We start from the raw sequence: 25,974 nt of genomic DNA on the forward strand, positions 1-25,974 counted from the left end.
TCCCAAGGGAGTCTACGTCAGCTCGATACTCTGCAGTCCGTCGTTTCTTCCTGGAACACTTCATGACAAACTCCGACTCCCCCGCCGCTCCTCACTTCTCTTCCTCACCACTTCTCCAGCTTTCACACAGTCACTTCTTTCTGCTCTTCCGTTGTCGTTTCCTTCGCTCTCTCTCTCTCATACGTGGACTGTCTGATGTGGCAGCACTGTGGAGAGCATCTGGTAGAGAAATGGAAAATGCGCCGGCTTTTTGGCCACGATCCCCGAGCTGTGCTTCTGCCCAGACTTTCCAGCGTCTCCCCTGGGAGCTGACCTTTAATCTACCCACAATGCACTGCTGCCCCCTTTGTTCCGGAATGCTGGCTTCTGAAGGCACAAAGACATTCTCCCTACTGCTGCAATCCTGTCCAATCAGGTGGGAGGTGGTGTTCTTTCCTTTTTTTCTGTCCTTCCTACATCAGTATTTTAAGGGATACTGCGTAGGATACAACGTTCCACAATGCCTATGTGTTCAATATGGTGCATTCCTCCAAGCTCCAGGCAATTAGAAAAATCAATCATCAACTCTGGTCAAATGGTATTGCTGAAAACGCCAGTGTACACCAGCGCCCCCTGGTGGCCTGGCAGTGTCCTGTCCCTCACGCAGGTAAAAAAAGTCCTTGTAGCTAAAAACGCTGTTAGTGCTGGAAGGTGCAGGGGGGACTGGACGGGTGTCTGTCGAAGGGGGTGTGTATGTGTGTGTGTGTGTATGTGTGTGTGAGTGTGTATCTGTGTGTGTGTGTGGGCATGTGTGTGTGTGTGTGTGTGTGTGTGTATTTGTGTGTGCGCTTGTGTGTGTGTGGGCATGTGTGTGTGTGTGTGTGTGTGTGTGTGTGTGTATCTGTGTGTATGTGTGTGTGTGTGGGCATGTGTGTGTGTGTGTGTGTGTGTATTTGCGTGTGCGCTTGTGTGTTGTTGCCGTATGTTAGTTTCCAAGGTTACTGTGCTGCAAAGCCTCCAGGGCCTGCTCAGTGTACGCGTCATCGCTCCTCGCCCACACGCCCACACTCTCCGCGAAACTCGCATTCTTCTGCGAGCTGCGATTCTTATCCCTGGAGAAGAAGCTAAACCTGAAAAGACGAGAAAACAAGGCAGTTAGTTTTACACCACCCCTCTACCATTCAACCGTAACATCCTACTGCCATCACAACGTTAGCATGTTAGCAGTGTGCTAACGTTTTGCCCCCTCCTCTTCCATCCAACTAGGCCATGAAGCATGCCTCAACATCCAGCTAAAACGTTAGCACACTGTTCATTAGCACGTTGGCTCACTGTCACATAAAATAATACTGCTTCCGCTGTGTTTTAGTGTGAATTACAGTTATTAGCAAAGACAAAAGCAGTTATCCACTATTACTACAGTTTTGGTACAACACAAAGCCATATGAGAAACTACAGAAGCTCTGAATTATTAACCACAAAAAATGCCTCAAGCTTTTTTCTCTCTGTCCACCAAAGACCAGGACAAGAGAGGATGCAGCATCGCCTACGTTAGTATCAGTTAGCCAGCTAGCAGCTGCAAGAGCGGATACTAATATCGCTAGGCAGACTTGCAGAAATGCACACATCACGTCGTTCAACAGAACCCATCACCCCAACACCCACAGAACCACAGGACTGCCCAGCAGTGTGTTCATGCATGTGCCCATTTCAGATCGTTAGGGGTGGAGAGTGTTTCCCAGAGGTCTGATGTGAACACTCGTGCTGATCGGGCCGCTATCTCATCGAAACGCCGCCCGCTGAGTCAGCAAGAATGGCTGCTACCCATTTGGGCTAAACCAGCCCGGGACTCAAACAAACAAGGTGCAGGGGAATCGGGTCTGGAGTTCTGTTCCACTGCTTCACAGAGAACTGGGCCTACGTTCATCACAGATCCTTCAACGACTGAAGCGCTAGACAACAGAAACACTGATAATGATGATGCGTTTGCCTCTGAGCATAAATCTGAGCATTTTATGAGTGTAGACAGTATGTTTGTAAGTATCAAAAAAGTATTTGTTTTATTAAGTGAGAAGAAAAAAAATATTGATTGCTTTTTTAAAATAAAAAAATACTTCTTCCTTTATTAAGTGTTACTGCCACATGTGAATGAAGGACTCATTCCGATTGGCTGATTGAGTTTGAATTGACAAGTCTTGAACCAACCCCTTTTCAATTACCCCCGTCTTTAACTGACACTCTGAGCACAGCCAATCATAATGCTCCCCTGTGTTACATGTCAATTGATATGCAAATGAGCAGGCGGGTCCAGCAGCATGCAGGGTAGCGTGTGTTAAAACAGCGAGAGGAGATTGCACAGGAAGAGGGAAAAAATGACAACCAGAAATAAATCGTACAAAGGAAATGAGCCGTCTGATTGGCTGCAAAGTGGGGTCATCCGCGATCAGGCCTGCGGCCACCATCGGCATAATGGCGGTAAAGATCCTGTTCGAGGAAGCAGAGGCAGAGGAGGTGAGTGGGGGGGGGCCACAGGGGGAGGGGGGAACAGGAACACCACGACAGCTCTGTAAGAGACACAAGCAGCACTGGGCCTGACCCTCTCACTCACAGAACCTGTCACTCACAATCAGTCACTCAGAACCCACTAACTCACAGAACCTGTCACTCACAGAACCTTCTTACTAAGAACCTGTCACTCACAGAACATTCTCACTCACAGAACCCTGTTACTCACAGAACGTTCTCACTCAGAACCTTCTTACGAAGAACCTGTCACTCACAGAACCTGTTACTCACAGTCACTCACAGAACCCTCTCACTCACAGAACCTCTCACTCACAATCAGTCACTCACAGAACCCGCTCGCTTATAGAACCTTCTCACTCACAGAAACCGTTCACTTGAAGAATCTGCTCGTTAACAGAACTTATTCACTCAAGCCAGTTATCGCTATGCTCTCTGGAAGAGCTGATAGCAGAGAGAACACAATATAATTTAAAGAGTGAACGAGGAACTTGTTTTCCTGAGTCAGGTTCCAAAGTTTAAGATTCAAGCCTGCCCACTTTACAGAGTCCTTTCACTAGAGGGAGAGACAGAGAAAGGGGGGGGAATAAAGGAGAGAGAGGAGAGGGAGAGAACGAGAGAGAGAGGCATTCTGGGTACCCTGTGAAGGGAAACGTCAGTTTAGGAAGAAGCAGAAGAGGCTCATTTTGGAAAACTGTCCATATGCGTACTGCAGTAGATAAACACTAAACGCTTCATGATCTTTATGCATGTCGAGACAGGGTAGTATTAAGTGATTATTTAAGCTTATTCTGACCTCATGTAAAATTTAGACACACTTCCTAAACCTGATTAAATCTCATTCAGCCACACTGAAAACAACTATGTAAAAATTAAAAAAAAAATAGCACAAACACAGTTTTGTAACAAGCGTGCAACTAACATCCATTAGGCTTGAACGATACTTGTGTTTCCATCGGAGAAGACAAGGCAATAATGGATGCACCAGTTGCCAAAACTACGGTCGCCTTAGCTGGCGATGGCCTAAACTGCCAAAAGTAGAAGCGAAAGCTGAAACTGAAGGCCCAAGTCTAAGTGAGAAGCCTGTGTGAGAGCTGTACATTACAGGTGAGAACATGAGGGGAAGGGTGAGGGGGAGGGGTGTGATTATAACAAAAACGTGAAAAAAATAAACTAGTAGGTCATGCAGCTGCAAAGACAAACAATCAGCTCATTAAACTGGCATTTTGAGCTGCTGGATGGCTCATCCTGTTAAGGCACTACACCCATTACAATAAGACACTACACCCACTACACTAAGACACTACACCCGTTACAATAAGACACTACACCCGCTACACTGAGACACTACACCCACTACACTAAGACGCTACACCCACTACAATAAGACACTACACCCGCTACACTAAGACACTACACCCGCTACACTAAGACACTACACCCGCTACACTAAGACGCTACACCCACTACACTAAGACACTACACCCGCTACACTAAGACGCTACACCCGCTACACTAAGACACTACACCCACTACACTAAGACACTACACTGAGACACTACACCCACTACACTAAGACACTACACCCGCTACACTAAGACACTACACCCGCTACAATAAGACACTACACCCGCTACACTGAGACACTACACCCGCTACACTAAGACACTACACCTGCTACACTAAGACAGTACACCCGCTACACTAAGACACTACACCTGCTACACTAAGACGCTACACCCGCTACACTAAGACGCTACACCCGCTACACTAAGACACTACACCCGCTACACTAAGACAGTACACCCGCTACACTAAGACACTACACCTGCTACACTAAGACACTACACCCGCTACACTAAGACAGTACACCCGCTACATTAAGACACTACACCCGCTACACTAAGACAGTACACCCGCTACACTAAGACACGACACCCACTACACTAAGACGCTACACCCGCTACACTAAGACACTACACCCGTTACAATAAGACACTACACCCGCTACACTAAGACGCTACACCCGCTACACTAAGACACTACACCCGTTACAATAAGACACTACACCTGCCACACTAAGACACTACACCCGCTACACTAAGACGCTACACCTGCCACACTAAGACACTACACCCGCTACACTAAGACGCTACACCCGCTACACTAAGACACTACACCCGTTACAATAAGACACTACACCCACTACACTAAGACACTACACCCGCTACACTAAGACACTACACCCGTTACAATAAGACACTACACCCGCTACACTGAGACACTACACCCACTACACTAAGACGCTACACCCACTACAATAAGACACTACACCCGCTACACTAAGACACTACACCCGCTACACTAAGACACTACACCCGCTACACTAAGACGCTACACCCACTACACTAAGACACTACACCCGCTACACTAAGACGCTACACCCGCTACACTAAGACACTACACCCACTACACTAAGACACTACACTGAGACACTACACCCACTACACTAAGACACTACACCCGCTACACTAAGACACTACACCCGCTACAATAAGACACTACACCCGCTACACTGAGACACTACACCCGCTACACTAAGACACTACACCTGCTACACTAAGACAGTACACCCGCTACACTAAGACACTACACCTGCTACACTAAGACGCTACACCCGCTACACTAAGACGCTACACCCGCTACACTAAGACACTACACCCGCTACACTAAGACAGTACACCCGCTACACTAAGACACTACACCTGCTACACTAAGACACTACACCCGCTACACTAAGACAGTACACCCGCTACATTAAGACACTACACCCGCTACACTAAGACAGTACACCCGCTACACTAAGACACGACACCCACTACACTAAGACACTACACCCGCTACACTAAGACGCTACACCCGCTACACTAAGACACTACACCCGTTACAATAAGACACTACACCCGCTACACTAAGACACTACACCCGTTACAATAAGACACTACACCTGCCACACTAAGACACTACACCCGCTACACTAAGACGCTACACCCGCTACACTAAGACACTACACCCGTTACAATAAGACACTACACCCACTACACTAAGACACTACACCCGCTACACTAAGACACTACACCCACTACACTAAGACACTACACCCGCTACACTAAGACACTACACCCGCTACACTAAGACGCTACACCCGCTACACTAAGACACTACACCCGCTACACTAATACACTACACCCGCTACACTAAGACACTACACCCGCTACACTAAGACACGGTGGCCTAGACACAGAAGGACAGCACACTCTCCCCAGTTCCCGTCTGAGGAATGAGTGGATATAAATACAGCGGGACATTCCAAATTAGGGAGAAAATGGGGGGGGGGGCATTAAAAAGGCATCGTAAATGAGACAGAACTGCGGTTCAGTTCAGAGGGGGGTCCCGCCTGAAAGCACGTCCGCCCTGTGTCATGTGATGTGTACCAGCGGCACGCTTCGCCAGAGCAGGAATGTGTGGCGTGTTCTTCAGTCACATGACCTCCCCCGTCACTCTAATGACCTCAGTACAAACCGGCAGCTCCCAGCACGCTCTTTACCAGCCCCCCCCCACACCCTAACCCTAACCCCCCCCACACCCTAACCCTAACCCCCCCCCCACACCCTAACCCTAACCCCCCCCACACCCTAACCCTAACCCTAACCCCCCCCCCACACCCTAACCCTAACCCTAACCCCCCCCACACCCTAACCCTAACCTAACCCCCCCCCCCACACCCTAACCCTAACCCTAACCCCCCCCCACACCCTAACCCTAACCCCCCCCACACCCTAACCCTAACCCTAACCCCCCCCCACACCCAAGACTTCCCTCTCACACAAACATGTTTCACAGACTCCCCAGTCTGCCGCTGGGTTGTTCCCGTAACGTTCCTGTAATGTTCCCATAACGTTCCTGTAATGTCCTGATGTGCAGCTCCAGCTTTTGAAGACATTACTCAGCAGACCGTGCGGTGGCGGTGGCGGTGGTGGTGGTGTTCAGTAAGAGAGCTCAGAACTTTGTTTTTTAAAGGGCACACTGACCCAGCGCACGGTGTGAGGTCAAATAAAACATGACTTACAGACGGCTTGTGCTTGAACTCTTGTGGCCTTGCGGAGCTACAGAAAGGCAGTGACAGCCTGACCAATCAGGGGGCGGAGGAGGCGGGGCCTCCTTCAGTACTCACAGCCGTTTGATCCCGGACTCGGGCTGGACGTTGGGGCGTGGCGCGGGGGCGGGGGAAGAGGGGGGTGGGCCCATTTCCTCTTCCAGCTCCTCACTGCCGGAGAGAAAAGGGGGACAGAATTAGGGGACTGAAGGATAAGTGGGTCGGGGTGGGGCAACACTGACTCTTTAGACTCACCAGATACTCAGCTCCTGGTTCAACTACGCATCATGCTTTACCTCTTTAGATACCGGTGAAATTTGAAAACTCCAGCAGATCCCCGAGAGTTTTTCAATGAAACGTATTGCTAAGCAACAGGACCAGAGCGAGGCGGATCCGGGGATGCTGTACCTCCTGTAATAGGCCATTTCCTCCTGCAGCATGAACACTTTGGCTTTGAGCTCGTTCCTCTCGTGCAGGACGTCCCGCAGCTCCTGCAGGGTGAAGCGAGGCCTGTTGGGGTCTTTCAGGTCAAGGGCAACTCTGTCCTCTGCAGGGTCCTCCTCAGACGGCCCCTCCTAGTGGCAGGGAGGGAGAACTGCAGGTCAGAGGAGAGTTTTTCTAAAAAGCATTTCAGGGGGAAAAAGGTGGAACGAGACAAAACACATGATTGGTGACTCAGCGATGTGAACCAATCAGTGTATTTCATGGCTCACAGCAAAATCTTTTGATTGGTTCAGAAATGTCAGTGATTTACAGCTCACTGTCACCCGACCAATTTCAGGGCTTCATGAAACCTCACTCTCCCAACACCCCCAAATGCTAAAATCACAAGCCAATCCAACTTCTCTTGTTAACACAAACACAACAGCCATCCAGCTAACGTCAGTGTTTTTAGAACACATAACCTCCGGTCCTGCAGTTCAGCCACACTTGAAGAACTTGAACTTGAAGCTTGAAACTGGAGAACATTTCCTCAAAAGGGACAATGATTTTAAACAGTGGCTGGGTCTGTACCCCCCAAAAACCAAGAGAAATGCACGGGATAGGCTGACAATGCTATCGAAGGAAACCCAGTCCCAAATAAAGGAACGCAGCAGTGGTGATGTCACCAGTCTCTGCTAGAACCAGCCATTGCAAAACCCAAGCACATTTTAAACGGTTAGGCTTCAGACCCAAGAATGAGAAGCAGCATAAGGTCATGCTTAACGGCTCAGGCTGCAAATATACAAACACAGGCATGTCCAAGACATCTGGAGAGTATAAGTACAACCAATTAATTCATATAAGCACACGCACACTCACACACACACGTGAGTGTGCACACACACACACACACACACGCGAGTGTGCACACGCACACGGCATCATTAGGACTTGGGCTCTGCCATCAGAGCTCTCTGACTGGCTCAGGGTTAGATTCACCGCAAAACCACACGGCCATGCCATCGCCATGGGTTACCCGTAACACCACCACGTCCTCATCTTCCTCCTCCTCCTCTTCCTCATCACCATAACCTCCCCCTTCCTCCGCCTCCTCCTCGAGACCCCCGTCCTCCAGGCCGGGGGGGAGGGGCAGCCCCCGTCCCGCCACAAAGCACTCCGCCAGGAACTCTGCGTCCCCGCCACACTCCGCCCAAACAGAGGGCAGCGTGGCGGCGGGTTCTGCCCGAGAGAGCTGGGCAGGGACACAACAGAGACCTTTCAGACCCAGCCCAGTGAAGGGGGGGGGTGGGGGCAGCAGGGGGTGGGAAGGGACACAACAGGTGACTTTCAAACCCAGCCCATGGAAGAAGACCTGGGGTGGGCATCGCTAAAATATAAAGGTAGGTTAACTCTTCCAATCCACTACCACTGCTGTAACAGAAAGGGGCCGTGGCCATGATCACCTGGGGCGGGGCCAGCGGTGGGTCCTCCCCGTTGGGGCGGGGCTCTCCCTGCAGGCGGTCCCGGAGCCTGGCCACCTCCCGCTGGAGCTCCCCCAGCTCCTGCTGCCCCGCCTGGGCGGCGGCCTCCAGCTCCACCTTCTGCTGGATCAGCGCCTTGCCCTGCGCCTCCAGCACTGCCATCCTGTGCCGCAGGTCCTGGTTAATCTTCATCAGCCGGCTCTGCTGCTGCTGGAGCTGGGGGGGGGGGAGGGGGGGGGCACAGGGGTTAGAGAGGAGCACAGACAGGGGGGTTAGAGAGACGGGCACAGACAGGGCACAGACAGGGGGGTTAGAGAGAGAGGGGCACAGGTAGGGGATTCAGAGAGAGAGGGGCACAGACAGGGGGGTTAGAGAGAGAGGGGCACAGACAGGGTGCTTTAGAGAGAGAGGGGCACAGACAGGGGGGTTAGAGAGAGAGGGGCACAGACAGGGGGGTTAGAGAGAGAGGGGCACAGACAGGGGGGTTAGAGAGAGAGGGGCACAGACAGGGTGCTTTAGAGAGAGAGGGGCACAGACAGGGGGGTTAGAGAGAGAGGGGCACAGACAGGGGGGTTAGAGAGAGAGGGGCACAGACAGGGGGGTTAGAGAGAGAGGGGCACAGACAGGGGGGTTAGAGAGAGAGGGGCACAGACAGGGTGCTTTAGAGAGAGAGGGGCACAGACAGGGGGGTTAGAGAGAGAGGGGCACAGACAGGGGGGTTAGAGAGAGAGGGGCACAGACAGGGGGGTTAGAGAGAGAGGGGCACAGACAGGGGGGTTAGAGAGAGAGGGGCACAGACAGGGGGGTTAGAGAGAGAGGGGGCACAGACAGGGGGGTTAGAGAGAGAGGGGGCACAGGTAGGGGATTCAGAGAGAGAGGGGGGCACAGACAGGGCACAGGCGGGGATCCCGCATACAGACAGAATTTGGGGAACGGTTCAGGAAGAGCCGGAGGATGACAGAGGAACGGTTGGCGGACGGTGAGAGTGGGCGGGTTGGCGGGTTTGGCGGAAGCCTTACCGCCTCGACGTCCTCGTTGCGTAGCGTCAGCTCGCGGTCTCTGGCGCGGATCTCGTCCCGCTGCTTGTCCACCACCTCCTTCAGCCTCTTCATCACCTGCCGCTCCCTCTCCGACACACCTGCAGACACACCTGCATCTCTCACTGTTCTCACACCGACACACCTGCAGACACACCTGCATCTCTCACTGTTCTCACACCGACACACCTGCAGACACACCTGCATCTCTCACTGTTCTCACACCGACACACCTGCAGACACACCCGCATCTCTCACTGTTCTCACACCGACACACCTGCAGACACACCTGCATCTCTCACTGTTCTCACACCGACACACCTGCAGACACACCTGCATCTCTCACTGTTCTCACACCGACACACCTGCAGACACACCTGCATCTCTCACTGTTCTCACACCGACACACCTGCAGACACACCTGCATCTCTCACTGTTCTCACACCGACACACCTGCAGACACACCTGCATCTCTCACTGTTCCCACACTGACACACCTGCAGACACACCTGCATCTCTCACTGTTCTCACACCGACACACCTGCAGACACACCTGCATCTCTCACTGTTCTCACACCGACACACCTGCAGACACACCTGCATCTCTCACTGTTCTCACACCGACACACCTGCAGACACACCTGCATCTCTCACTGTTCTCACACTGACACACCTGCATCTCTCACTGTTCTCACACCGACACACCTGCAGACACACCTGCATCTCTCACTGTTCTCACACCGACACACCTGCAGACACACCTGCATCTCTCACTGTTCTCACACCGACACACCTGCAGACACACCTGCATCTCTCACTGTTCTCACACCGACACACCTGCAGACACACCTGCATCTCTCACTGTTCTCACACCGACACACCTGCAGACACACCTGCATCTCTCACTGTTCTCACACCGACACACCTGCAGACACACCTGCATCTCTCACTGTTCTCACACCGACACACCTGCAGACACACCTGCAGCTCTCACTGTTCTCACACCGACACACCTGCAGACACACCTGCATCTCTCACTGTTCTCACACCGACACACCTGCAGACACACCTGCATCTCTCACTGTTCTCACACCGACACACCTGCAGACACACCTGCATCTCTCACTGTTCCCACACCGACACACCTGCAGACACACCTGCATCTCTCACTGTTCTCACACCGACACACCTGCAGACACACCTGCATCTCTCACTGTTCTCACACCGACACACCTGCAGACACACCTGCATCTCTCACTGTTCTCACACCGACACACCTGCAGACACACCTGCATCTCTCACTGTTCTCACACCGACACACCTGCAGACACACCTGCATCTCTCACTGTTCCCACACTGACACACCTGCAGACACACCTGCATCTCTCACTGTTCTCACACCGACAAACCTGCAGAACGGAGGTCGTCCTCATCTTTCACTATTTTCACACCACATGAAACAAGTATATTCCAGTTAACAATGTTTTTCTCTAAACATAAAATCTACAGTAAAATATGTATAGCACTACTTACTACTTACAGTATATACTTCTACTGACTTGTTCATCATCTTAAAACACAGGCGTGTTGCACCTGGCAGTTTATGACTGTTACTGTACTGTACTCTACCGGCACCATGGTCAGTAATACCTTACCTGATTGGCCAGTACCTCCCTGTATTGGCCAATCAGGGAAGCAGATGAAGAAGGTGGCTTGCTTTAGTTTACATAGTCAGGGGTGTGTTTTGGAGAGTAAAGATAGCTCTGACAGGGAGGGTAGACATTGGGCGGGGTTATTTTTGTCTGAGTGCCCAGGCTGGCTTAAAATATCTTCCCAACTCACAGAGCAGTGGCAGTTCACAGGCCCCTCTGATGTTAACACGCAAGCTCACAGAAATGCGCACGTAAACATGCACGCACGCACACGCACGTAAACATGCACGCACACAAAAATGCACACACACATGCTAACATGCACGAAAACTCGCACGCAAACATGCACACAAACACACAAACACACACGCAAACACGCACACAGCACACAGCACACAGCACACAGCACACAGCACACAGCACACAGCACACAGCACACAGCACACAGCACACAGCACACACACACACACACACACACGGCCTGACTCATAACACGCCTGTTCCGGTGGCCTTTACCAGCACACGTTATCTTTGTCATGTGATGTTTCTGTCGGCAGGTGGAGTTAAGCTTTAACCTGATCGTGCGGGACGCACCTGGGCGTGCGGGACGCACCTGGGCGAGCGGGACGCACCTGGGCGAGCGGGACGCACCTGGGCGAGCGGGACGCACCTGGGCGTGCGGGACGCACCTGACCGTGTCTCTCTCCTTGAGTGAGACCCAGCTGCACAGGCTGTAAATCCGGCCTGTGCGGCTCAAATGGGCTGCAGAGGAGCTGCTCCTCCTCTCAGAGCTCAGAGCAGGGACACAGAGGAGCTGCTCCTCCTCTCAGAGCTTAGAGCGGGGACACAGAGGAGCTGCTCCTCCTCTCAGAGCTCAGAGCAGGGACACAGAGGAGCTGCTCCTCCTCTCAGAGCTCAGAGCAGGGACACAGAGGAGCTGCTCCTCCTCTCAGTGCTCAGAGCTCAGAGCAGGGACACACAGAGGAGCTGCTCCTCCTCTCAGAGCAGGGACACACAGAGGAGCTGCTCCTCCTCTCAGAGCTCAGAGCAGGGACACGCAGAGGAGCTGCTCCTCCTCTCAGAGCTCAGAGCAGGGACACGCAGAGGAGCTGCTCCTCCTCTCAGAGCTCAGAGCAGGGACACAGAGGAGCTGCTCCTCCTCTCAGAGCTCAGAGCAGGGACGCAGAGGAGCTGCTCCTCCTCTCAGAGCTCAGAGCAGGGACACAGAGGAGCTGCTCCTCCTCTCAGTGCTCAGAGCTCAGAGCAGGGACACGCAGAGGAGCTGCTCCTCCTCTCAGAGCAGGGACACACAGAGGAGCTGCTCCTCCTCTCAGAGCTCAGAGCAGGGACACGCAGAGGAGCTGCTCCTCCTCTCAGAGCTCAGAGCAGGGACACAGAGGAGCTGCTCCTCCTCTCAGAGCTCAGAGCAGGGACACGCAGAGGAGCTGCTCCTCCTCTCAGAGCTCAGAGCAGGGACACACAGAGGAGCTGCTCCTCCTCTCAGAGCTCAGAGCAGGGACACACAGAGGAGCTGCTCCTCCTCTCAGAGCTCAGAGCAGGGACACAGAGGAGCTGCTCCTCCTCTCAGAGCTCAGAGCAGGGACACACAGAGGAGCTGCTCCTCCTCTCAGAGCTCAGAGCAGGGACACACAGAGGAGCTGCTCCTCCTCTCAGAGCTCAGAGCAGGGACACACAGGGGAGCTGCTCCTCCTCTCAGAGCTCAGAGCAGGGACACAGAGGAGCTGCTCCTCCTCTCAGAGCTCAGAGCAGGGACACACAGAGGAGCTGCTCCTCCTCTCAGAGCTCAGAGCAGGGACACACAGAGGAGCTGCTCCTCCTCTCAGAGCTCAGAGCGGGGACACAGAGGAGCTGCTCCTCCTCTCAGAGCTCAGAGCAGGGACACACAGAGGAGCTGCTCCTCCTCTCAGAGCAGGGACACACAGAGGAGCTGCTCCTCCTCTCAGAGCTCAGAGCAGGGACACAGAGGAGCTGCTCCTCCTCTCAGAGCTCAGAGCAGGGACACAGAGGAGCTGCTCCTCCTCTCAGAGCTCAGAGCAGGGACACAGAGGAGCTGCTCCTCCTCTCAGAGCTCAGAGCAGGGACACACAGAGGAGCTGCTCCTCCTCTCAGAGCTCAGAGCAGGGACACAGAGGAGCTGCTCCTCCTCTCAGAGCTCAGAGCGGGGACACAGAGGAGCTGCTCCTCCTCTCAGAGCTCAGAGCGGGGACACAGAGGAGCTGCTCCTCCTCTCAGAGCTCAGAGCGGGGACACAGAGGAGCTGCTCCTCCTCTCAGAGCTCAGAGCAGGGACACACAGAGGAGCTGCTCCTCCTCTCAGAGCAGGGACACACAGAGGAGCTGCTCCTCCTCTCAGAGCTCAGAGCAGGGACACGCAGAGGAGCTGCTCCTCCTCTCAGAGCTCAGAGCAGGGACACAGAGGAGCTGCTCCTCCTCTCAGAGCTCAGAGCAGGGACACAGAGGAGCTGCTCCTCCTCTCGGAGCAGGGACACACAGAGGAGCTGCTCCTCCTCTCAGAGCAGGGACACACAGAGGAGCTGCTCGTCCTCTCAGAGCTCAGAGCAGGGACACAGAGGAGCTGCTCCTCCTCTCAGAGCTCAGAGCAGGGACACAGAGGAGCTGCTCGTCCTCTCAGAGCTCAGAGCAGGGACACGCAGAGGAGCTGCTCCTCCTCTCAGAGCTCAGAGCAGGGACACAGAGGAGCTGCTCCTCCTCTCAGAGCAGGGACACAGAGGAGCTGCTCCTCCTCTCAGAGCTCAGAGCAGGGACACGCAGAGGAGCTGCTCCTCCTCTCAGTGCTCAGATCGGGCAGCTGCAGAGCTAGTGCATCAGCACTCCTACGCTAGCAGTAACGTCCCCGTCTATGCTGCACTCACACTCAAGGGCTGCTTTGTGTGTGTGTGTGTGTGTGTGTGTGAGTGTGTGTGTGTGTGAGAATGAGTGGGAGAAAGAGAAAGAGAGAAGGGGGAATGAAAGAGGGGGGAGTGGAGTGAGAGAGAGCAAGCGAGTTTTATGCTGAAACACAATGCCAGTTTTGTTTTTCTGTTTTCACATATGGAGGGATAGGCTAAACAAAAAAAGGATTTTCAAACACTTATTTCTCCTCCATCAAACTCTGGAAAGAAACCACGTTTACAGCTTAATTATGGCTGTAAAAACATGCTTGCATTGCGTTTATAATTCAGACAAAAACAAAAATAACAGGAAGTCTGAGAACAGCGCTAAATGCCTCATGATCTCATAATGCTATAAAGAGGGTGAAGCAAGGACAACAGCCAGCCCCTCAGGATCTGACAGGGGAATGATAATGCACAGTCAACGATCAGCCAACTGCAATGATCAGCCAATCACACAGAACAGCCAACCACACCGCTTCTGCACCTCTTACTGAGTTAAGCCCATCGGAACGGCTGGTGGCCCAACAGCTGCAGCTCAAATGCATTTTTCACGCATTCCCTCGTGTTTCCATGTCCAGTATGACGGGGGTTTGCTGGTTAGTTTGTTGATTGGTTTGCCGGTTAGTTTGTTGATTGGTTTGCTGGTTAGTTTGCTGGTTAGTTTGCTGGTTAGTTTGCTGGTTAGTCTGCTGGTTAGTTTGTTGATTGGTTTGCTGGTTAGTTTGTTGATTGGTTTGCTGGTTAGTTTGCTGGTTAGTTTGCTGGTTAGTTTGCTGGTTAGTTTGCTGGTTAGTCTGCTGGTTAGTTTGTTGATTGGTTTGCTGGTTAGTTTGCTGGTTAGTTTGCTGGTTAGTCTGCTGGTTAGTTTGTTGATTGGTTTGCCGGTTAGTTTGTTGATTGGTTTGCCGGTTAGTTTGTTGATTGGTTTGCCGGTACCTTCCTGCCGCTGAAGCTCCTCCTCTAAGGTGGGGCAGTCCTGCACGGACAGGTTGGTCAGCAGACTCTTATTCTCCGCCTGCAGCTGGGCGATCTGGGACAGCAGATCCTGAGCCTCCCCTCTCCACACGTCCTCCACCAGCTCCAGCTCCTGCACAGACAGACAGACAGACACGCAGAGACAGACAGACAGACAGACACGCAGGGACAGACAGACAGACACGCAGAGACAGACAGACGGACATGCAGGGACAGACAGACAGACAGACAGATAGACATGCAGGGACAGACAGACAGACAGATAGACACGCAGAGACAGACAGACAGACAGACAGACACGCAGAGACAGACGGACATGCAGGGACAGACAGACAGACAGACAGATAGACACGCAGGGACAGACAGACAAACAGATAGACACGCAGAGACAGACAGACAGACAGACAGACACGCAGGGACAGACAGACACACAGGGACAGATGGACATGCAGGGACAGACAGACAGACACGCAGGGACAGACAGACACGCAGAGACAGACAGACAGACACACAGGGACAGACTATATTTTTACATTTTAATGGAATTTGTAAGTAACATTCCACATGAATTTTTTAAAATAACAAAACAAGTGATCTTCCAGTGGTTTTGAAATAAATGTGAATATTCTTGAATATTCTAAAAAAGGGTGTATACACACACGAATACACCTAAGAATGGTGATGTAAGAATGTGCAATCCAACTAAACTCTACATAATAACCAACATTCCCAGTAGGTCTAGATACAATACATGAATTGTGTGACAACATATTAAACCCGATGTCTCAATGTGATACTCATCACATAATTACTTAACATAATGAACCAAACGCTACTGAGAACACTATGTCACAATAACAGCACTGGGTTAAGCTGTCAAATTCTTCAGTCTTCGTCAGGCCACAGTGTTGTCTGATACAACGTACTTAAAGTTATTCATCTACGACGGGCACTGAATCTGGGCATTACATGACTACCATAACTGCTCTTAAGCACTGACCGGGCGATTTCCAAATAAAGTATTAAAACAAATTATTGCAACTGTACTGAACCTTTTGGTGTTTCTTTTCTTTTTCCAGTCGGTCCATCCGTTCCACGCGGAGCCGGTCCAGCTCCAGGCGCAGTTCCTCGGTCTCCGGGCTAATGTTATTCCGGCTGACCAGGACCTCGAGGATCTCCAGCACCCGGACCACTTTTGGCATCAACCGCGCCAGCGCCTCACACCCATACTGATCGATAATTCGCTCGAACTCCTGTCCCACGACGGCCGCGATATCGTACACGTCCATGACCGTAAGCTCCGCCGCATTTTTCTCCAGCGCCGATCCGAAGTCTTCCATGGCTGCAACTCCTTCTTCTCCCGACAATGCAGTTCCTGTTTTCCTGCCGTCGCCTTCGCCACAACAAAAGTTGCGGAACACTGGCTACACGTCTCCCAGCGGAACACTTTTTCCCAGAGTTTTAAAGTAAAGGGTTTACCGTGTACCCCTGCAATATCCGTGGCCCTTGTCCATTCTGCCGCCGAGAAACACTGGACTAAAGAAACAAACACAACTATTTAGCTGTATCCGTGCCATGGCAATGTTAAATCTGCTGGCCCCGACTCTTCGGATACATGGCAGTCGCTACGTAGGCTAAGCTGCAGTCAAAGCTCTGCGCATGTCAGGATTTCCGAGACCCAGTGGAGGTCGCAGTTTTGTTGGGACTTGAAGTATAAATATAGAATGTTTAACTCCGTATATTAAGTATATCACAGTATGATCAGGGCATGTCATTAGTAAGTTACAGTTTCAACTAGTATGGGCGTCAAGGCCATATATGGCTGACAAAGCAAATGTATTTTACTCAATATATTGGGGTTCGCATTTTAGTATATTTGTTTCAAATAATCTTGTTTTGTAGTTACATCGAATCTGTCCCGAAACAGAACCAGACCCATAAATGAAACTCTAAACATTACATTTATGAAAGGATATTACAACCACAAATAAAAAGTAGCCAAAACCGATTATATACGCGCAATTTCCCCATAGTACAAGTCCAATGGAACCTTTGTTATTACCTTATCGATCACTGGATTTAGTTATTTACAGTGCGTTTACTTGTGCAATATTTCGATAAAGAATGAAAGTATTCTAATGTTCAATCTGTGCAGGGTTTAATAGGCTATACTGATGCTGAATTGAAGTTCCCTTACAGGTGGAGCAGCAGCGAGAACACACGGAGGAACAGATTACGGTGCCCAGCCGTTGGCCTAATTAAGCTTGGACCTCAGTAGCGCGTGCTGCTAACGGCTATACCCGCGGACAACTGGCTTCTGTTCCTCTGTGGCGCGTGACGCGCAGTTCATTGTTTCCATCGGAAGGGACCTCAGCGCCGCAGGAAATCGCCGGAAGCACAGGACAGGATATCAGTATGGCCAAGGCGGTTCTGCCACATCCCGATTTCCCAGGACAATGCATATAGCCCCTGAAATATCTCTGAGATACGACTGCCTCCTTTTTAGTGGCCCTGTCCACCTGCAGCTGACATTCATTACAGAGCTTCTCTTAATAAGTCAGTTCACAACACATCTCACCTTTATAGTGGCCAAGAGTTCCCATAAGCCATCAAGACCAAAATGGAAAGCGTTAGTGTTCTTAAACATTTATTGGTCATCTGACATTTACACTTATTACAGGATACCACAATAATCTTTACTAAAATATATTAATAGATCTGAGAGTATAAAGATGTCTAACAAAGGGGGGGGGGGGGGGAGAAATACACAGCGCTTCGTAAAACCCCTTTTTAAGACAGGTGAAGGTATCCAAAGAGCTCTATACAACAGCATCATCAGAAAAGCATGTAGGCTACGACTTCACCCGCATCCGCACTGCACCCCGCATCCGTACTGCACCCCGCATCCGCACTGCACCCCGCATCCGCACTGCACCCCGCATCCGCACTCGCATCCGCACTGCACCCCGCATCCGCACTGCACCCCGCATCCGTACTGCACCCCGCATCCGCACTGCACCCCGCATCCGCACTGCACCCCGCATCCGCACCCCGCATCCGCACTGCACCCCGCATCCGCACTGCACCCCGCATCCGCACTGCACCCCGCATCCGCACTGCACCCCGCAACCGCACCCCGCCCCGCATCCGCACCCCGCATCCGCACCCCGCCCCGCATCCGCACCGCACCCCGCATCCGCACCGCACCCCGCATCCGCACTGCACCCCGTGTCCGCACCGCACCCCGCGTCCGCACCCCGCATCCGCACTGCACCCCGCATCTGTCTGCCCCATTGTGCTAACGGGTAAAAACCCCGGAGACACGAAATAATCCACTCGATGAGTCCCAAGAGTGTGCGTGTGTGTGTGTGTGTGTGTGTGTCTATCTGTGTGTGTGTGTGTGTGTGTCTGTGTGTGTGTGTGTGTGTGTGTGTGTGTCTATCTGTGTGTGTGTGTGTCTGTGTGTGTGTGTGTGTGTCTATCTGTGTGTGTGTGTGTGTGTCTGTGTGTGTGTGTGTGTCTGTGTGTGAGAGTGTGTGTGTGTGTGTCTATCTGTGTGTGTGTGTGTGAGCGTGTGTGTGTGAGCGTGCGTGCGTGTGTGTATGTGTGTGAGCGTGCGTGTGAGCGTGCGTGTGTGTGTGTGTGTGTGTGTGTGTGTGAGCGCACGTGTCTGTGTGTCTGTGTGTGTGTGTGTGTGTGTGTGTGTGTGTGTGAGCGTTCGTGTGCAGTAGACCCGGGTCAAATGATAATTTCAAATACTCTTAACTTTTTATATTCCTGTAGAAAGCTGACATTTTTAAAGAGTAACCTAAAAGAATAATATATTTCCCAATGTTTGAAATAAACGTATTCTTTCAAATGAATTGCACGTTTTGTTTGGTACAGTGTTTCACAAAAAATTCTCAGGGATCTGCCAGTGCTTTAGGCATTTCAAATATGTATTTGGCCGAGTTTACTGTACGTGAGAAAGATGTGAAGAACTCCAGGGCTGAGGGTAGTTGCTTTTCAAAGTGGTCCGCCAGTAGGCTTTTCTTACTGATATAGCAGACAATCACTGCACTTGCTAAAATTAGTGCTTCCAATCCTATAAAAAAGACACGTGTAGAATGACAGACATTTGGGGGAGCATCATCTGAAAAAACAATTAGGTAGTATGTGAGTCGACAAATATAGAAGGTCAGAAAACAAGAAGATCTGTGTCCCATATGTAACTGTGTGATACTATAGAAGGCAGGTAAATATGTCACTCAGAGCAGAGAGCTGCATCACCAACACCCTGTATTCAGTGGGAAAAGGAGGAAACTCAACAGGTGATTCTGCATCGTGGGCACCGGGAGGCGGTCGCTATAGCAACGCAGCGGCGAGCGCGCAGCAGTGCGTAACGCCCGGTCCGTACAAACAGAGGACGCGACGCAGAACTGCGCCTGTCTGTCGGCGCCCAAAACCAGGGCCAGGGACGTTCGAGATGACGGTCACCGAGGGTCCGTGTTCCAGCGTTGATGAAGACGGGGCTGAATCGAGCATCTTCATCCGCGGTGTTGCCTCCCAAACGGGTAAAAACACATCCCTTGTTTTAAGACCGAAACCATCAGGGACCAGGACGCTGGGTCATTTAAAGGGGGGGGGCGGGGGGATCTAGTAAAAAAAAAAAGCAACACGCTTGAGTTCCAGATAGCATTCTACGCGACAGCTGAGAAACGGCTTCTCCTATAGTTTACACCTCGCCGCCCGTACGGTCTGATCAGGAAAAAGCGTTTGACGGACAGAGAGACACCGTGGCTCAGCTCTTAAGTTCAGGTTTGGAGAAATGACAGGAAGGGGAGAGAACGAGACGGTGGATTGTCTGCCTCCTCTAACACACAGGGTCCCGTGTCTGTGGGACTGAAGTCATCACGGTGACCAGCCTGGCAACGGATGGTGGGCGGAGCCAGAGAAGAATCCCAGGCACAGATCCAACCAGTGCCTCCTGCCTGCAGGTGCCTTTTACCTGAACTGCAGTTAGGCAAGGGATGGAGAGATTAAGGGATGGAGGGAGGGATAGAGGGAGGGACAAAAAAAGTGTCATTTTCGTAATACAAGTGCCCACTAGCTAAACCTGAAGGGTCTTCACAACAGTGCCATAAAAGCAGCAACAAGCCTGACAAACTGGTGTGATAATAAGCAGTGGCTAATGGGCTTCATTAAATGACATTACTTTCCATCCAGAGCAACTTACATAACGTTTTTACACAGCATTTATGCTGCTTCCATTTATTTTACATTTACCAAAGCAATATCCAGCTTGCTCAAGGGTACAACAGCAGTGTCCTACCTGGGCTAGTTCCTTACCCATGATACCACACTGCTGACAGGAGAGTGACTGGCCATTCAAAATAGATAAATGAAAATGAAGCAGAAAGGGTGTGAATGATGATGTGTCTGCAGGCCTTACGCCGCTTTTTGGAGGGACGCTGGGTTTCTGCGCGATGGCGGGCTTCTTCATGACGGGCGGCTTGGCCGGTTTTGGGGAGAGGGGCGGGGGGGTGCTGGGGAAGCCGTTGCCCTCGGCGACCTGGTCCAGGGGAACCCCCGCCAGCACGTAGTGCTTCCTCCTCAGCTCCCCCAAACGCACCCGCTCGCTCTCCAACAGCGTCTCCAGCTCCAGCACCTTCACCTGCAACCGCACGTATATATACACACACACACACACACACAGGTATACACACACACATATATATATATACACACACACAGGTATACACACACACGCACACGCGCACACAGAAGGAGAGTGAGATGGACAGAAGGGTGATGGAAGGATGAGCTCAGAGAAGACCGGAGAATCAGACCTGACCTGCGACTCCATCTCCTCTCTCTTCAGCTTGATCAGGGACAGGCCTGAGAAGTCCATGGTACCTGGGGAGGGATACGGGAATGGCAGGTCAGAACCTCAAACCCAAACCCAAACCCCAAACCCAAACCCAAACCCAAACCCAAACCAAAACCCAAACCCAAACCAAAACCCTAACTCAAACCCAAACCTCAAACCCAAACCCAAACCCAAACCCAAACCCAAACCCAAACCCAAACCCCAAACCCAAACCCAAACCCAAACCCCAAACCCAAACCCAAACCCAAACCTCAAACCCAAACCCAAACCCAAACCCAAATCCAAATTCAAACTCAAACCCCCCCTCCCTCCCTCCCTCCCTCAGCCCTGTGCTGCTCACTCTTCTCCTCCATCTGCTCCCTCCCGGTCCTGGTGGAGGCCACCACGTTGGCAGCCATCTCATTAACATGGCGGGAAGCCTGCTGCAGGGCAGAGAGCTTCAGACTGCCGCCGTCCGCCTTCACCTGGGGGGGGGGAGAGAGATTAATAAAGGGCAGAGAGCTTCAGACTGCCGCTGTCCGCCTTCACCTGGGGGGGGGAGAGAGAGATTAATAAAGGGAGGAGGAATGAAGACTGTTTCTCTGTAGGAAACGCTTTATGCCATCTAATCTGCACCAGTGTTGGTGCACACAGCTGATTGGTTAATTAGTTAACTGAGCCCTAAGAGCAAGTGGTGGAAACAAAGACCTGCAGAGAGAGAGGGAGAGAGAGAGAGGGCAGAGGGAGGGAGGGAGAGAGAGAGAGAGAGGGCAGAGGGAGGGAGGGAGGGAGAGAGAGAGAGAGAGGGCAGAGGGAGGGAGGGAGGGAGGGAGAGAGAGAGAGGGCAGAGGGAGGGAGGGAGGGAAGGAGAGAGGGAGGGCTGGTACTCACCTTTGAGGCAGCGACCAGCTGAGCAGTGCTGGCGGCGATCTCGTGGGAGCAGACGATCAGCTCCTCGTACTTCCCCGTGTGCAGAACCACCTTATCAGCCGACTCGCTGCAGGAGAGCCGCTGCCATGGTTACCACTCTGGAGCACACCCTCTCACAGTGTGACATCACAGGTTCTTATCACTGCCACCTATAGCCCAATACCGCCTCAGGAGCCAGACCTGGCTCAAATAATGATGTCAAATGCTATAACCCTTTAGAAACCAGTAACAATCCTGTAGACTACTGACCATTTCAAAAGTTTTATATGTACAAAGTTTTTAATATGTGTTTAATATGTGTATTTGATCCATCTGGGCTGCCATGACTGTGCTGCTGGTCTGTACTGGTCTGTACTGGCCTGTACTCACACCAGCTGAGTGGCTCCCCACCCCACTGCCTTCGACGCGGAGATCAGACCCTCGGTCCAGCGCGAGTTCCGCGCGTAGAACTCCTTTACTGTCGCTGCGCCCTGGGGAACAGGTCCATGATGGTCAGAGGAGAGAGAGAGAGAGAGAGAGATCTGCAATGGGAATCTGCAGTTTGTGAGATTGGGTTCCACTAAAAATCCTGCAACCTGATTGGCTCCAGCAAGGATGTACGGGTTAGGGTTAGGGCGCTGTATAAACAGACTGACTGGCTGAATGGGTTTGTGGGTCTGTGAGCCTGTGGGTCTGTGTGTCTGTGTGTCTGTGTGTCTGTGAGCCTGTGGGTCTGTGGGTCTGTGCGTCTGTAAGCGACTCTGTCCGACTCACCCTCCCGCCCTCCACGATCTCCCTCTGCAGGGCAGTGGACGCCAGCACCAGCATGTGAATGGCCTTCATCAGGTCTGTGCAGCAATTCAGGATTCTGGAAGAAAAACAAAAATATAAAAGGAATTGTGAGAGAACCTGCTTTTCCCTCCTGCATATTAAACATGGCCTGGCCCTGGAGGAGCTCATGTCTGCACTGGCCTGACCCCGTACTGACCTCTCGCTGACCTCTAGTTTGACCCCGGTAGTGTCCGTCCTCGCCTTGTTCATCATGTCCTGTCGAAAAACGCGGAACGTTTCAGAAACCTGGATCAACGCTCAGCCCAGTCCCCCACACAAAAAAACCACATTAACCAGAATACCCTCCTCACTGCCTTTCATCATTAGAGCCACCTGATACAGAACAGCCAATGGGGAGCTCATCGCTAAAGCCCCGCCCCCCACCCGCCACTCACGTCGATCCGGCGCACGGCCTCTTCAATGGCCGCCGCCGTGGCCGCCATCTCCTTGTCCACCAGGTCGCCCAGCTCGTCCTGGCGGATGTCCGAGCCCTTGGGCCTCAGCTCCTGAACGGGGCACAGACAGAGGGGTCAGTGCCCTGTCAGTGCTGCTGAAGAGACACTTGCCAGTGCTGCTACAGGGACAGTTGAGTGTTAGTAAAAATGACAGATCAGTAAATAAAGCAGTGGAAACACCGTTGGATACGCTGGAGTGGCAGACCCCCCCCCCCCCCCCCAGGTGCGGCTCACCTGTCCGAGCCTCAGGATCTGCTGCACGGCGGCGCGGCTGGCGGATGGACTGGCCCCCTGCAGGGTGCTCTTGGCCTTCAGCTCCGCCAGGAACCTCAGGCTCTGGGATGCACAGCTTCTGCAGCTCTCCGTCAGCCCTGGGGGACCAGAGAGCATGCTGGGTAAGATCACGCGTACACACTGCCACTGCCGCGGAGAACACAGAGCGGGGACACTCAAATCCAGCCCTGCTGCTCTGCACTCCACACCCTCTACCCAGGGACCTGCGGCACCAGGGGAGTGGGCTCTCCGGCCAATCAGACACAATCAATCAATTACCTATCAGCCACTAAGGAAAACCAGCAGCACTACTGGCCTCTAGGGCAGATATGAGCGTGTAGGATACAGATATAGAGTACAGGTGTAGAAGAGGGCTGAAGTGAGTTTTGGGTTGGGGTGGGGGGGGGCGGGGACTCACGGTCGGCGTGGTCAGTGGGTGCCATGTGCGCTGTGGCGCTGCCATTCACGATGGTGTCCGAGGCCAAGTGGGAGAACTGGGTGAGGGCTCGCAGCAAACCGCTGGCATCTGAAAGGACACGGGGAGGAAGGCACCTTACGCAGGTTAACCGCTTTGAGCAGACCAGGCTTTTTAAAGAATGTTTTTAATTTTTCAGAGTTCTAAGTTAGTGTTCTAGAACTCCGTTGCTTTTAGTTGCCAGTAGTGATTGTGACATCAGCATTAGAATGTTCACATAAGGAAATTCTAATCACACCACGTAAAGAGTTAAAGAGTCAGCATGCTCCAATACCAATCGTAAAATGAAGCTTAAGCTTAAGATTTTATGGGTTAGGTTTTGGATTAAGGCCTGTGCTGGTCAATAATAACTCAGTGCTCAGTATTCCAGGGTTCATATTTTCTACCACCAGGGGGCAGAGGCATGACAGCACAGACAGCGTGTTCTCTGTTCAAACACAGTGCGCTCAGTCCAACTGCAGGCTAACAAAAGCGCAGTGTACCTCCCATGTTCCTCAGGTAGTCTGCGTGGCCCTGCTGCACTTTATCAATGGAGCCCAGTGTAGCCTCAGCTCGATTTACCAGATAATCTGAGAGAGAGAGGGGGAGAGAGGGAGGGAGAGAGACAGAGATAGAGAGAGTGAGAGACAGAGGGAGGGAGAGAGAGGGAGGGAGAGAGAGAGAGAGGGGGAGAGAGAGAGTGAGAGACAGAGGGAGGGAGAGAGAGAGAGAGGGAGGGAGGGAGAAAGAGAGAGAGAGGGTAGAGTACAGAAAGATAAAAATTTGTTAAAATAGCAATTCCTCAACCTGTTTTTTCCAGTTTAAAATAGATGTGTTAACACATCTATAATTACTACGAGAGTTAAAAAAAAAAAAAAAAAAAAAATTACTAATTGACATGAGCAGCCATTTCTGAGGCCCAGATAACTGAAAAGCAGAAGGGAGTACCTGGAGGGAGGGGTTACCTGGGGGAGGAGTTACCTGGAGGGAGGGGTTACCTGGAGGGAGGAGTTACCTGGAGGGAGGGGTTACCTGGAGGGAGGAGTTACCTGGGGGAGGAGTTACCTGGAGGGAGGGGTTACCTGGAGGGAGGAGTTACCTGGAGGGAGGGGTTACCTGGAGGGAGGGGTTACCTGGGGGAGGAGTTACCTGGGGGAGGGGTTACCTGGGGAGCTGGTGCAGCGTATGTGCAGCGGGTCGTCCAGCTTGGCCGCGGCGTCCTGTATGATGCTCTCCGCCTCGGACACCGTACCCTGCAGCAGGACAAACTGCTCTTCCAGAAGCTTCTGCTGCAGCTGCTCCTCACGGCTCAGCTGTACAAACCCAAACACAGTCACTCTGTCAGCCAGGACACGATCACACACACTGTGAGCAAGGACACGATCACACACACTGTGAGCAAGGACACGATGACACACACTGTGAGCAAGGACACAATCACACACACTATGAGCAAGAACATGAACACACTATGAGACACAATCACAATTCAGAAGAGCAATTCAGTAGCAGGGTCTGTGATTCAGTATGAGGATCTGTGGATCAGTAGTAGTGTCTGGGTCCTTCTGTGATTGTGTCTGTGACTGGGTCTCTCTGTGACTAGGTCTGTCTGTGATTGTGTCTGTGACTGGGTCTGTCTGTGCCTGTGTCTGTGACTGGGTCTGTCTGTGACTGGGTCCGTGCCTGTGTCTGTGACTGGGTCTGTCTGTGCCTGGGTCCGTGCCTGTGTCTGTGCCTGGGTCCGTGCTGGTGCACCCGGTGGCTCACCTTCTCCTGCAGCTTGCCCTGCAGCTCGCCCAGCTCCCTGGCACTGCGCTCTCTCTCCTGCTGCAGGGACGTCTGCTGCAGCTGCGCAGTCTGCTGCATGGAGGCCAGCTGCGCCTCCCGCTCGCCCGCCAGCCGCGCCAGCGCCTCCTTCTCCTCCTGCAGCGCCGCCAGCGAGCCGCTCAGCTGCTCCCCCTCCTGCAGCGATTTGCATGCTGGGAAAATGGCCACTTTGCATGTGCGCTTTGCATAGACAGGCAATATGTGGCTGCAGCTCACTCAGCATGGGGGCGGGGCCAG

The 25,974-nt window shown here is 52.3% G+C and overlaps 2 protein-coding genes across 7 annotated transcripts in view; both read right to left on the reverse strand.

Moving 5' to 3' along the window:
- Positions 1–831: 831 nt before the first annotated feature.
- On the reverse strand, positions 832–17,151 carry LOC118237140 (RILP-like protein 1). 4 transcript variants are annotated; one of them, XM_035435600.1, is made up of 8 exons: positions 16,193–17,151; positions 15,102–15,252; positions 9,582–9,712; positions 8,545–8,778; positions 7,067–7,233; positions 6,737–6,829; positions 2,376–2,463; positions 971–1,109 (listed from the first exon to the last, which is right to left on the reverse strand). In XM_035435600.1, the coding sequence occupies exons 1-8, from the start codon at positions 16,478–16,480 to the stop codon at positions 1,104–1,106; spliced, it is 1,158 nt and encodes a 385-aa protein (XP_035291491.1). In that variant the 5' UTR covers positions 16,481–17,151; the 3' UTR covers positions 971–1,103. The 4 variants fall into 4 exon arrangements, with proteins under 4 accessions (XP_035291489.1, XP_035291490.1, XP_035291491.1 ...); XM_035435602.1 differs by having other exon boundaries at positions 9,582–9,700; positions 16,193–17,137; XM_035435598.1 differs by lacking the exon at positions 2,376–2,463 and having other exon boundaries at positions 832–1,109; positions 16,193–17,149.
- Positions 17,152–18,794: 1,643 nt separating this feature from the next.
- hip1rb (huntingtin interacting protein 1 related b) overlaps positions 18,795–25,974 on the reverse strand; it is a 31,736-nt gene continuing 24,556 nt past the window's right edge. For 2 of the 3 annotated variants that reach the window (XM_035380204.1, XM_035380203.1), the window contains exons 18-31: positions 25,678–25,872; positions 25,076–25,223; positions 24,414–24,500; positions 23,875–23,982; positions 23,418–23,554; positions 23,124–23,234; positions 22,886–22,944; positions 22,672–22,765; positions 22,288–22,388; positions 21,880–21,985; positions 21,350–21,473; positions 20,974–21,035; positions 20,572–20,793; positions 18,795–20,132 (exon numbers count right to left, since the gene is read on the reverse strand). In XM_035380204.1, coding sequence (XP_035236095.1) covers positions 20,124–20,132; positions 20,572–20,793; positions 20,974–21,035; positions 21,350–21,473; positions 21,880–21,985; positions 22,288–22,388; positions 22,672–22,765; positions 22,886–22,944; positions 23,124–23,234; positions 23,418–23,554; positions 23,875–23,982; positions 24,414–24,500; positions 25,076–25,223; positions 25,678–25,872 — 1,563 coding nt within the window. In that variant the 3' untranslated portion in view covers positions 18,795–20,123. Of the gene's footprint in view, positions 20,133–20,571; positions 20,794–20,973; positions 21,036–21,349; positions 21,474–21,525; positions 21,538–21,879; positions 22,389–22,671; positions 22,766–22,885; positions 22,945–23,123; positions 23,235–23,417; positions 23,555–23,874; positions 23,983–24,413; positions 24,501–25,075; positions 25,224–25,677; positions 25,873–25,974 lie in introns of those variants that run through there. The other variant, XR_004761290.1, reaches the window with a different exon arrangement.

This window comes from Anguilla anguilla, chromosome 10 (assembly GCF_013347855.1).
Source record: "Anguilla anguilla isolate fAngAng1 chromosome 10, fAngAng1.pri, whole genome shotgun sequence".
Taxonomy (NCBI): domain Eukaryota; kingdom Metazoa; phylum Chordata; class Actinopteri; order Anguilliformes; family Anguillidae; genus Anguilla; species Anguilla anguilla.

What these genes read in the sequence shown, in the direction of transcription:
- LOC118237140 (XM_035435598.1), bottom strand. Translation starts at nt 16,480, where the DNA reads ATGGAAGACTTCGGATCGGCGCTGGAGAAAAATGCGGCGGAGCTTACG. An exon ending in GCAACGAGGACGTCGAGGCG is followed by an intron (nt 8,779 to 9,581) that starts GTAAGGCTTCCG and finishes CCCCCCCCCCAG; the next exon opens with CTCCAGCAGCAGCAGAGCCG. An exon ending in GAAATGGCCTATTACAGGAG is followed by an intron (nt 6,830 to 7,066) that starts GTACAGCATCCC and finishes TCTCTCCGGCAG; the next exon opens with TGAGGAGCTGGAAGAGGAAA.